At 37.2% G+C, this 13,553-nt stretch overlaps 1 protein-coding gene across 1 annotated transcript in view; it reads left to right on the top strand.

The window, feature by feature from the left end:
* The window catches only part of MOXD1 (monooxygenase DBH like 1), a 49,924-nt gene that overhangs the window by 24,644 nt on the left and 11,727 nt on the right, over positions 1-13,553 (top strand). Inside the window, exons 5-7 of the mRNA XM_030946558.1 lie at positions 7,810-7,989; positions 10,254-10,356; positions 13,056-13,222. Coding sequence (XP_030802418.1) covers positions 7,810-7,989; positions 10,254-10,356; positions 13,056-13,222 — 450 coding nt within the window. The remainder of the gene's footprint in view (positions 1-7,809; positions 7,990-10,253; positions 10,357-13,055; positions 13,223-13,553) is intronic.

Consider the following 13,553-nt stretch of genomic DNA (forward strand, 5'->3'; position numbering starts at 1 on the left):
CGTTCCTCTTGAATAGCTATAAACTCTTTATTGGTTACCCGCTTTGGCCTTAGACCTGATACATATTTGGTTACATATTAGTTTATTATGATACTGTTTTCATAAGGAAGTAATGATGCTCATGATTAATTGCCAATTAATTCTGCTTGAAGTGTGTCAACTGTGCTGAGAGAATATGGTCATCCTGAAGACCACAACTACTGCCAGTGGCTCTGCTGCTTAGGAGTACAATGAATGTACTGCCAGGATGCTTAACCAAAAGAAACATGTTTTTGCTTGACCTGAGCTTTTTATGAGATTTCTCCTCAGGGTTGTACTTCTTTACTATTAGTAAATGCATTATCTTAAATCTTCGGGCATACGACAGGCAGAAACAATGTTTTATTGATATTTCTTTGAGCTAAACTTATTTTGGATTTAGTCTAAATTACTGTTAAGTCTTTAAAGTCTGAAACTCCTTATGAGTGGCAGAGTCCCAGGTAATTAATTAGGAATAAAAATTTAAGAATGGGCATGATAACAGAGAGAACAAGAAACCATCTCTTACTCTCATTTTTAAATTAAATGTTTGGGCTTATTGTTTATTATGTTTTTTGATTCCTCTTTCTTAATTAAAATATTTAAGTTGTTCTGCAGAAATTCTGGATATACAGTGTAATTATTAGTAGGAATATATGGGGATAGAAAGATTTATGTAAATTTAGATATATAGCCTTCTCTCCAAGCTAAAAGCACAGCAACCCTTAAATTTTACCTGAAAGTACATATTTTTTTCCAATAAAAATTCTAAAGCTTAAAACAGAGGTATGGTAATTACTTCTTAATGCTGTATAGAAACAAAAATAAGAGCCTTCACTGAACAACACAGTCACAGAGTAAACAAATCCTTTTTTTACACCAAGAACAGGAAATATGTGTACTTTGAATAAGATTTTCCGTTCATGTGGTAAGGATCTTTCCTCCTTGGTTATGTTAGAATTTTTTATTCTACGTTTAAAAGAGTACCCAACACCAGATAAGCCCAAATGCTGGCAATACAGCTTCAATCAATCAATCAATCAATCAATCAATCAATCAATCAATCAATTAGATTACATTGTTATTTCAAATTAAAATCATTATTTGAATTTCACTTAAAGGGGGAAAAATCCTCCACACATATTAAGTACAAATCACACAAATTTCAATGTTTTAGATTGCATAGAAGTTTCAGTCTGGAAAACTTCCATCCTCCAAGGAAACCTTACCTAATCACATTATGAGATTAGGGCTGGGAATGGTTTCTGTTGCCTGGGCCTTTTTCTTGTCTACATCTCTGTTTTTATTCAAATACAAAAATCAAGAGCTGTCACTAAATACTCAGGTTAGATTTTTTTCCAGCTTGAAAGTACGAAAAATGTGTATGGGAATAATTTGGTTTAACATTTTTACCTTTGAAAGGCAGTTCAAGTTAAGCAGTAATGCTCCCTGTTATACCTCAGAAGTAATCTTCCTGGATGACCATGAGGGAACCAGAAGCAGTGGCTTTGCTCTATTTCCTGCAATTAAGTCACCAAAATATACACCTTTCTAAGTGGCACAGTATCAACTCAGAAGCCCTTGGAATAGAGAATTATTTAAAGGGATTTGTTAGAGGTGATGACTGAATTTAGGATCTGGATTGTACAGTGAGGAAAACAGAAATGAGCACTAAGCTGTGTGTGTGCAAATGATCTCAGGAAAGATTACAGCAGCTAGTCCATGCTGGACTGCAGCCAGCTGAGCACTGGAAGTGTCTCTTTCAGCTCTAACTATTCTGTGGCATTAATTTAATGCTTTCTGACAGATGGGGTAGGGTGAAGGCATGGGGAGGATGGTCCCTGCCTGACCCCAGAATGCCTTAACTCTGGGCTGAAAGTCTGCAGCAGATTCACGTCCCAGCTGTGACACTGGTGTAGGCAGGCTCTCCTGGTAACTGAGATAGCTGTTTGGTTGTTGATACTAAAATCCTGCTCCACCCTGCAGTCATGGACTTCCACATCTACCCCAGCCTAGAGGCATGTTTCCAGCTCTTGTTTTAGCTCAGCACACCTCTGGTTTTTGTGCAAGAAGCAGTGTTAGGCAACAAATGTCTGGTGGTTTTCTTTCAGAATGTTTATAGGAAAATAAAGCCATATTACTGAGAGTATTTTTCTGGAATCTATAATTTTTTTTCTGAAAAAGACCTAACTTTATAAAGCCAAATATTTAAAGTATTTGCTTTTCTGAAGAAAAATCTGAAACCCTAAAGATGATGTTTTAGATAAATATTTGTTCATTTCACAATTACAGTTTAAAAAACTCAGGAAAAATCTTGATGAATCCTAATGAGAAGAAATCATGTCACTCTTTGAAAAAGTTTTCTAAGATAATTTTTTAATATATATGCTTGGTACACATTTTCAAAAGAAGTACAAAGACCAATGTAATCAGTAAGCATGTAATAGTTCTTCCTGATGAGGAGTACAGGAAGCACAGACCCTATAACTTGGTCTTCTGTGAAAATTTTCAAGTGAACTCAGCCAGTACTCAGTTTTACTGCCATCACTTTTTGCTCTGAGTTAATCAGAGACTTGGCAAGTTCATATAAATGAATTAACCAACCACAGACTAGAAACTCTCCTAGATGTAGCAGTGCTAGCATAAAAATCAAAGTTTTACTCTCCATTTTGAGACTAAATAATTGCATTTTCTTCCCTGTGTCATCACTGTCTACCTATATGAGGTGTTGTGTAAGGCCTTATTCAGAATCGTTTACATGACAATGTATCATCGCATCGTGTCTTTAAAATGTAAGATTAATTTGGAATTACCTGTTTGAGCCAGAAAAAAAAATCATTAATTTCTTTGACATTTGAGTGTAGAAACATTGCTGCAAGCAGATCAGAAACCTGCTGCTATTTCCATATATAAAAATAAAGTCAGGTTTTTGTTTTCTGACATTTGGTGGGCAGTATTTTCTAAATAGGGACACTATGATGAGACTATGGATATATTTGAATAACTTTCATCATTTGCACAAGCAAGCATAAAGAACAAATCATGTTTATTACCATCAAAGAAATCAGAGCAAATTAAATGGTAGAAAAACAGGAATAAGCAAGAAAGACTTCCACACTTCTGGAGATGTTTTTAACTTGTAGGAAATTTAACTTCTTGGACCACTTGAACTGTTTGCCTTTTCCTCCTCTTTAATACATCACACGTTCGTATCTTGACCCTGCTTATCATCAGCTTGAGATGCAAAGCACTGTTATCTTAAAATTTTGGCTTCTTTTATAAGGAAAAAAACCCAAAACATATGACAATGTTCAGACTGTGAAATAGATGAAGTGATAATAGGAAACAGAGAAGAAAGGAAGAAAAATTGAAGATGAGTAAGCCAGACCTGGCGGATATAAACATTTTCTTTGTTCATGTGATGTCAGCCTGTTGACTAAAACAAGGCTTCTGTTTAAAATGAGAGGTGAACAGCACACATGTCATCTGGCTTAACATTATGACTATAAAATTTTTTAGTTTGTATTTTTTGCAAGTCAGCATTTTCAAAAGTCCTAAGAGATTCACTGCAATGATGGGAGCTCTGTAAAACCTCTCAGCCTGCCTGATGAGTACAAACCAAGCACCATGACCATAACCCATACTTTTGGTTGCAGAAGGCAGTACCTTCACTTACATTTGAATGTGATATATTTTAAATACCTCCTTCCCTGGGAGCCCTGATTTGAAGTGCTGGGGGTTTATGTACATATAGTACATAAACAATAGTACATCTATTATTTTTTACCTCTGTTAGTGGGAGTGTGGTTCATGATGTCAGTTGCTCAGTTTGAAAGACTTTTTGGCCAGGCTTTCAAGAAGGGTGGAGAGAAAGAAGCAAAAAGCAAACAATCATGAATAATAAATCATGATCTTCTTCCTGCAGGTTTCATGAAAAACAGAAGAGGTTGTGCCTTGTTGCATGCACTTATGTTTTTGCAATCCCAAACACTTTGGGCAGTTTGATGTAGAGTGGATGTAGGGCTTTTGTTCTCCATGCCTCTGGCAGTTAGGAAATGTCAAGCAGAAAATGCACTTTGCCTGCAGGGGAAGAAGTCACTGAGGTGCCCAGTGGTGCAGTATCTCTGCGGGCTTATTCACAACATAGCAAAGAGATGAACCCTGACAGCTGGGTCTTCCTTGCATGTCAGCAACAGTGAAAATTCCACAGATGGTCCAAAAAGAATGAGGTAAAATGGGGAAGATAGGTAGTTATATGCATATTCCATTTTAGTCTCCTTTCAGTTTCTTTCTTTACTTCTTTGGCTAACAAGAGGCTGGTAGGAAGTGGCAAGGACAGAGGAAGGAAATACATTTCAAAGTCACAGGTTTCTTCATAATTAATGAAAATGAAAGGTGGATTCCCATTTTCACTACATCCCATCTAAATTACTCAATTATTGCTTATCTTATTGCTTGTCTCCAAGTGTCGTTTTAGAGCCCCCTTGTAGTAAGAGAGCAAAGAAGGCTGTGTATAAATTAGAATCCAAATAAAAATTAGCTGTTGACTTAAATCTGCAGAGTTTACTGAATATTATGTACCATACATGTTTTTATCACTTTTTAATGTGTATTTCACTCCTGAAGTGGCCCTATGTGCCACTTTAAATTATTTTCTTTCCATAAGTATCATAAAAGTTGCACAAATTAACAAAACAGTCCTGGTGACTCTTCAGGGCTAGTCCCCTATCATTGTGACTGGAGACCAGGAAAAGTAGAGCTCTGAAAATTGTGTTATCATTCATTGAGGCTATGAGTACTCTGGTAAACAGTCCACCCTGATCTAGATACTTAATTATAAATACCTACTATAGCAACTAATTTTACATCTAGGACTGCTTATGTGCACTTCTGAATGCACTAACAATTTCCTGAATTTGGCCCCTTATTTGAGAAACTCAGTTGTTGTTCATCATTACTTGTAAGGCTGGCCAGAAAACAAGATTTTATTTATTTGAGGGAAAAAAAAAGAGATTTAGGAATTCCTTTCTGGCTTGGAAAAATGTTATCTGTACAGAGGTGCTTTGTGGAAAATCAGAGAGGAAGTATGAGGCAGCCTAAATAACCAATCTATTCTATAAGCTAAAATGACCAATAGCTGAGTAAATAGGGCAGCACTCAGCTGGGATGTAGAAAATGACATATGGAAACCCCCGCTCCAGTTAAACACTACAATAGAGTATGGGATTGTATTTTTTAATTTTCTTTTCTGCTGAAGTTATCCTAGTATGTAAATACAGTTAGTTATTCTTCAGATCAGAGAAGTGTCTAAGAGCTCTGGTCCTCTTCCTTCTCTTGTTTCATTTAGTAGTAATGCTGTGAGCCTTAAGGAGCTAGCCATTAAAATATTTCCATGCATTTTGGAACAATGCAGGATTAATGAGATTTTCCTAAGATTTTTTAAAATAGAATTTCAACCTCTCTAATATTTTCTTTCTTTCTTATTTATATGCTGTTTAAAAGGGGAAAAAGAAATTTCTCTTTAACCACTGTAATAAAAATGTGTGAAAAGCATAACTTCACTGCTGCTCTTCGTTATTTATTTCTGCATCTGAGGAATGTAAGTTTTCCTTCAAGATGCATTGGAAAGATGTGTAAGGATTTGTTTTAGTTTTTGTTTTTCTTTTCTTCACCAAAGAAATCTGAACAAAACTGCTTTTTGAAGTGCTGTAATTGTTTAGGTAACTGACACTAAAAACCAATGACAGGATGTGAGTTTCTAATTTTGGTGATGCCCCATTGTTTTGAGGGGAAGCTGGTTTTGAAGTAGTGATTGTAAGCACAGCAGGTGCTGGGATCTTGTAGCAGCAGGCAGAGCTATCACATGTTGGGACAAAAGTTCCCTTTTTTTCTTGGTAGATAGAGGGATAATATTCCCACAACCATTTTCTTGACTAACATATACAGTATGTATATGTATAGTATGCAGAGCTTCAAAAATCTAGAGGCACATTCTGTTATTTAATGTATAAGCTACCATGTTATGACTCTGTTTGGGCTCTGCAGTACTTGGATAAATATGCAGGTGTGTGATGGAAAGAGGGAAGAAGCAACATCAAGCTGGAATGGATTTCTGAATCTTTGTCATTCAGTTTGATATATTGGGGAATACATTCTTATTTCATGGAAAAACTGACTCATCTTCAAAAAATACCTTTTTCTTCAGTGGAGTAATTCACCATGATGGTAATGCTAACTGAAACAGGGATTACTGAGAATACTACAGGTGATCCCCTGTGGAGTATTTCAGTCTTCCCTCCAGAATAAAACTTTGGTGCATCTGAGTCAATTAGCTTCCTTCTGCTGATTTCTAAGTGCAGTGAAGTGGGTTGTGCTCTTCTTGGGTGGACATGCAGGTGCTCAGCAGCATCTGCCCTCTCCAAGAGCCCAACTCCAATGAACTTTGCAGATTCATCTCAGCAAGGGTAGCCTTGATGCACACAGGCTCTGGCTGCTTCCTCTTGCCCTTCCTCTTTTGTAATTAATCTAGTGGTTTGAACAAAATGCAAAGAGAGAAATTGTGTTGACAATATTTTAATAATGTAATAAACTGCTCCTACTTACCCTGTTCCTGTCCTCCAGCAGCACATGGATGTGCCTGCAAAATGAAATGGATGCAAATTTAGGATGCATATATATTCTTTTCCTGTTTTAAGTAACCTTCTCTTTCCTAATACTGAAATGCAATACTGCGTGGCACCCTGCGTCTTAAGAGTTGCATTGTCAAAGCTTTACTTTTCTTGTGAAAATTTTAATCTTTATCTTATTGAACTTGAAGGTAGATATGATAGAATGGGATGAAATGTTTGAAAGGAAAAACAAGGGGAAAACTCTTTTCATTTTAATACTGTCCTCTATATGCTGATATTTTGTGGAATATGATCATTCTGAAATGCAAAATAATTATTTTCAGAAGTATTCATATTTGCCCCAGGGACATCATCTCTGACAGAGATGATTTAACATCACCCATGCAAACAGGGAGTGAAAACTTACATGGAAATTAAATAATTTTAGCCTTTGCAGAAATTCAGTGGTGTAATTATACTGGGGGCACCAGTGCACCCCCGAGAGCCCTCCAGCTCATCACTGCCATAAACAGGCTGGAGCTCCCAACCTCTCAAGAATGACTTCATGTTAATAAAGTCTTTACATCTGAGTGGATTAAAAAAAAATAAAATCTAATTTCTTGTAGATGTCAAAAAAATTTCAAAGCCCATTTTAAGCTGCTGAGGAATGTGGGGTATACCTCTAGGCTCACCCTAGATATACAGAATTTATGGGCAGCTGTAATTTGAAATAGTACAAAAGAGGCAGAAACAGGGATGAAAACCTCCGAGTAGTTCAGACACCAAGCTGGTTCAACAGAACACATTTTCAGCTGGTTTATATCCCCTCTCCTGCTGGAATGTGGCTAAACAAGATTGGGCAGGGATCAAAAAAAGTGACAGTGCAAGGCTAGGATGGGAGAAGAGAGAACAAGTAAGATTGTAACAGAGGTTTTGTCCAGATGCTGAATGTTTTTCCTGACCCTCAGAGATGCACTTGGGCAAAATGAAATTTAGGACACTTTGCTCCTTGAGTTTTCAGAGTGCTGGGGTTACATCTCAAGCTAAGTACAATCTAACATAGAGTCTCCTATTTTAAAATTAAAGTACCATAGAATTTTTAGTCCTGTCTTCATACCTGCATTGAAATAGTCACATTGAGATATGTTTTCTTTTTTTTGTCTTTTAATTTTGCCATTGACAGGTTAAGCCATTGATCCAGAAAGGCCATGAGAACCTGGTGCACCACATCCTCCTGTACCAGTGCAGCAGCAATTTGAATGACAGTGTTCTGGACTATGGGCATGAGTGTTACCATCCCAACATGCCAGACTCTTTTCTAACATGTGAGACGGTCATTTTTGCTTGGGCCGTTGGAGGAGAGGTAGGATGAATGTCTGTCTGGCATGGTTTATCAATGGGGCCTTTTGAGGGTGTGTAGCGTCATGAAATTTCTCCCTAGTATATTAGTGATTACTTAATCTGTCTGCTTTTTAATGGTATGGGATCACAATCCCTAAATGCCTCAGCTGTGAGTCCTCAGCCTCCTCTTGGCCTTTCAAGGACGTAGTGCAGTGGTCATCCTGAGTGACAACCCAAAAGTAATGAAAATAGTAGAGAGGGAGTTGATGCCTTAGGGGAGAAAGATAGCTTTGGAGCATGGAAATCTCTTGCTGTATCAGCTTGTCTCATCTGACATGGAAATACAGTGCCTCCAGCAATGACCAGAATCTGCTACCTGTGGATAATGACAGAAAGAAAAGCAGTCTCTGTAGGTGGCTTCATGAAAGACACAGAGGCACAACTCTCCAAATGAAGTTATTCATTAATTTAATTAATTAGGTGCCTCACCAGGACCTGGTTTCACTGTTGCCCCAATCAGGCATATAATTCTGAAGTTTCTTACCTGTCCAAAGAAACATTTCAAGAGAGATCCCGTGTCAGTGCAGGGCCAGCATAAGGACCACTTTACATATGGCAGTGGGGCATAGCTACAGAAAATACAGGCTGTGATGCCATGCTCACCCCAGGCTGTGTTTGCAGCTTATTTCATGCTAATTTAAGCTGCATTAAAGTTAATGCTTTCAGCTGACATAACACAGCATGACTACCAAAAGAATCCCAGCTCTTTACACCCTTGATTCACTGTGTGCCCACCCAAATGATGGTTTGGGCACAGAGAGGGACTGAGATGATGATACGTTCTGGAACCTTCATTTGCCAGTCTGCAAAACCATCTGCAAATGCTGCAGTGTGAGGAAGCAAGAGTTGTTACATGGACCCATCAAAAGACGTTTAATCCACTAAGGGTGTTATCCCTGGTGTGTGCTTTGTGCATTTTTGCCATCAGCTATGCTCTGACCTAGTATTTGTACTTTTTACTGTCTTAAGCTAAGTGAAATTAAAAACTCATATAAATAAGTTATCATTTGACAAGCCCTATGAAGGTTTTTGCAAGGATGATCCTGCTGTTAAAGATCTATAGAGAGGAATCTGACAGATCTGGGTTGCATTCAGGTTTGCCCAAGTACCCATTTCACTAACTTTAGCTTACCCTTATGTAGAATGAAGGTGCTAATAATTTTTACTGAATACTACAATTAATTCATTAATATCCATCAAACATCTGAAACTTGGGATCTCAGATTGCACATTTGAGAAAGTTAGCATTTCAAGTTGCATATTAAAATATTAGCTATATGCTATAAAATGGTGCAAATTAATTCCAATTAAAGTGAATTAGGTAAATGAGTTCACTTAGGAGACACTGGTATTTTGGGTTGAATCGGCAGTGAGGTATTGAAGTAAATCTCCCAGTTATCCCCACTTACAAAGCTTTGTTTATCATCATGTGTTGTTTGAGAATTTGCACAGGCCTGTCTGGGATGAAGTTAAAATAAATGTGCAGGGGTGAGCCCAGCACCTTTAGCAATAAATGGAACCTGACCAGAGCTTATCCAGAGGAGCAGTGCGTCCAGCACAAGCTGTTTCACCATGCAGAGCTACTTCCTTATTGGCTTGCTAGTGGAAACATAGCCATAAAGATCACCTTTATGGTTCAAATAATTTTACTTAGAATAGAGTTATTTGTGCACAAAAAGCAAGTTAATTACATGCAACCTCAGTATTCCCTGGAAATTACTGCTTTTAGAAGCTGGGAACATTTGAAATGTTGATTCATTTCTTCATAAGGGCTTTATTGTCAGACTAAGTGCTTGATGATGCAATGTTTGTAAGTTTAAAATTGAATTTTCCTTTTCTGCTCAAACAATAAATACAGAGTAAATAATCATAAGATCACAGGATAATGCAGGTTGGAAAGGACCTCAGGAAGTCTCTAATCCATCCTCCTACTCAAAGCAGGGTCAGAGGTGAAATTAGCCTAGTTTGCTCAGAGCCTTGTCCTCTGGGAAGCATTAGATCTACTATTTTATATTGGCATAGTTATTAAGTTTATTGAGTACATAATACGTATATTTTATCACAATGCCATGTTCAGAAAGCTGTAAAAGAAGTGATATTTGTAAATTTTATTATTAATATGATGATATCATTGCAAGAAGGAGTACTTACAAGGAGAAATTAACTTTTAGCTGTGGCAAAAAATACCTTAACTCTGTACTGATTTCCGTGTATATTGGTTTCCAGGGCTTCACCTACCCTCCTCATGTTGGCTTATCCATCGGCACAGCAGCCGACCCTCTGTTTGTCCTTATGGAGGTGCATTATGACAATCCATCAGAGACAGAAGGTTTGTAGCCCCACAGCCTTTAAAGCATGCCAGACTGGAAAATGTACCATACACAAGTGCTCATCCCTGCACTGCATGGCAAATAGAGCAAATAAAAAGCTGAGGGTTATTTTTGCTCCTGATCAATAGTTCCTGGTTCAGTGTTTTTCCCACTGCCATTGAATTGGTTTTTGGGGTTTTTTTCTGTATTTTTTTAGATATACACCTACCTGAACAGTGGACAGTTTCTGAAGTAGAAGTATAGACTTAGGTGTCTAGACCATTCACCGGGTAAAATCAGTTTATCTTAAAAGATAAGCTTTTAATTTGTAATAGTGTTTTAAAATTGTTCTTCCTGAATTTAATTTATATTTAGAAGAAGTAAAAGGAAGAAACAAAAAATCCCAGGAAAATCAGGGGAACTTTGAAGATGCCTCTGGGAAAGATAATTTTTGTTCTGAAACAGAAGTTTATTAACCTACTGTACCCAAGAATATTGTGGTGGTTGCTACATATGAACTGAGTAAAATCCAATGCAGGATAGTATTCTGGCCTTTCTTTATACCCCTATGTGTTAAAGTGAAATTTGCTATATGGGCTGTGGCATTCTGCCTTACTGTCATTTCCCATCTTCATGTTTTAAATTAATTAATTTTTTTTAAATTTAGTGACAGACTCTGTGCTTTCAGCATGTGGGATGCAATAAACTTAATTTGCATCCTTGATATTGTATGCTTTTTCATCAAATGTTGCATGAAAGCCCAAGAAATCACATGCTGGAAAACTGTGTCCCTTTGGTTTGTGCCTTTGATTTGGTTGTGTCCCTAAATCCATCATTTTGTTTTAATTGACTGTTCATGATAGTGTTGGTTTAGCTGAAGTGGCACATACGAAAAACTGGAAATTGGTAATGTTTTGTTTCCTTTTAAGCTATAGGAACAATTTTGCATTGGTGGGACAGTACCAAAAGCTGGGAAAATTCACACAGTGTAGGCAGAGCAGGATGTTTGTAATCCAGGTCATGCTTCTCCTCTGCCCTGGCAAAATACACAGTGTAAGATTGTGCCAGGAGTGCAAGAGAGCAGACCTGAGTGCTCCATCTGCTTCAGGTGCGGACAAATGAGTTCTCCTGACAACAGCAACAGCAAACCTGCCACTGAGTCACCTTCATTTGTGTGTTTTGGCACAAAACCACTGCATTTTCCCAGTTTGGTGAAAGGCTGCACTGTTTGCCTCGCTTTGTGACCTGGGGTAATGTTTTCCTAAGTGACTCAGATTGGTAGGGCTTTTGGCTCCCAGTTAGGAGGAGTTGAAACATTTTTTAGTTTAACATGGATGGGTTTTACTGTTTCTGGTTTTGTAGTTCTTAACATTCACTTCTCATTTGAACAGTGGCCTCTTTTGAGATTGTTTATCAGAAACTCTGACATCCCAGACTTTTGCCATACAGCAGAGTGTCTGACATTTAGACATTAACAATGTCAACAATTTCTGAAGCAGAAATACCAAAAGGAAAAAGTCAAGTTGATGAGGTTGTACAAATTTCTCCAGGGAGGGAGTGACTAGGGGTTCCCAAATGCTAAAGTTGGGATGTTGTGGGACACAATGTATCGCCCTAAATGTGATTCATATGTTGCAGAAGGTCTCATGGCTGATTACCATTCTTAATTGGCTATGCACAGTTCATATCCTTTGTTCCTTAATATTTATATGCACTACTCCATCTTAGGTATTTTAGTGACTGTGTAACAGTCCCTGCTCTGTACCCCTGCCATTTGCTTATCTTAAAATAGACTGCTGATATCATATTGATGTAAAATTTGGCTCCAGGCACTGCTATGTCTGCTTTGTTTTTCAGAAGACTAATATAGGTCATTAGGAAGCATCTTACCTTCTCTGAGATATTCGATAGTTTTTTGCATTTTTCATTTTCAAAATTGAAATTATTTCAGTTATTATTCAAAAATACAAAGAGATGAATAGATGAGCTAACAGAATTTAGTTCCTGTGCAAACACAGATTAATAATTCTTGTCTATATCTTTACAAATAAAAATGACTAAAAGAAGACAAGTATTCTAAGCATTTAGATGATAAAGGCAACATAAATTATGAATAGATGCGCAAACAAACACATATGGCTAAACATATGTGGGTGAACAAAATAGATCTGTATTATTTTGACTCTTAAAAAACACAGCCTCCAAATAGCAGGCTTTGGTTCTTTAAAACAATTTTTGAAATCAAGATAAGTCCTTGAGTCAGAGCAACATTAAAGTACTCTGTAATTCCCTTGTCTACTTCACTCAGGGTGGGGGTATTGTCTACAAGTCTGGGATTTAGTAAGGCAATTTTCATGTTTAATTGATGCTCTCTTAATTGGAGAGATTGTAAAAGGGATGCATTTTTTCATCTCAGGTAGTCTGTAATATAACAGGCAATCCAAAGCAAAGGGAAAATATAATTAATGGTAGGACCCAAGATGAAGAAATAGATAAAATTCTCAACTAGATGACAACATGTGGCTTGAAAATTTTAAAGAGAAAAAACCACTTCCTGCTTATGGTTTCACTCATTTCCATAATATTGAGATTGATTCCTTGATTTTCATGTAGAAAACTTATGATATAGCATGAAAAACATGAATCAATATGGTTTGGGTTTTTTTCTCCTTTAAAAACCTGATTTTTAGCCATGGCTAAGTGTGTTTTTTTGTTGCAGGCTTGATAGATAACTCTGGTTTGAGGCTAATTTATACTCCAGTTTTAAGGAAATACGATGCTGGGGTTATTGAAGCCGGTCTTTGGGTCAGTCTTTTCCACAATATCCCACCAGGCATGCCTGAATTTGTGTCAGAGGGTCACTGCACACTGGAATGTCTGGAAGAGGTATGTCCCTTGCCTGAATCACTGGTTTTCATTCATGGAAATAATTGGAAGAGTCACTTGAACTTCTTGGAAAGTTTGATAGTTACAGTTAAAAGACGTGAGCAAAGGCATCTGTTGGTACATGTTGTCCTCCAAAATTTTGTCTTTTTGAACAGAGTGCTTGGCATGCTCACTACTCAGGCTGCTTTATTTATTTGAGTAATAATGAATAACACAGGGCTTGCAATGTTTTTATTTTGTGTTCATATGTAAGCATACACTGTTTTCCATGGCAAAGCTATTAATAACTTGGAATAGCTAGCCCAGAAAAAAAAAAGTTTAGACTAATTCA

Source organism: Camarhynchus parvulus, chromosome 3, assembly GCF_901933205.1.
Source record: "Camarhynchus parvulus chromosome 3, STF_HiC, whole genome shotgun sequence".
NCBI lineage: Eukaryota > Metazoa > Chordata > Aves > Passeriformes > Thraupidae > Camarhynchus > Camarhynchus parvulus.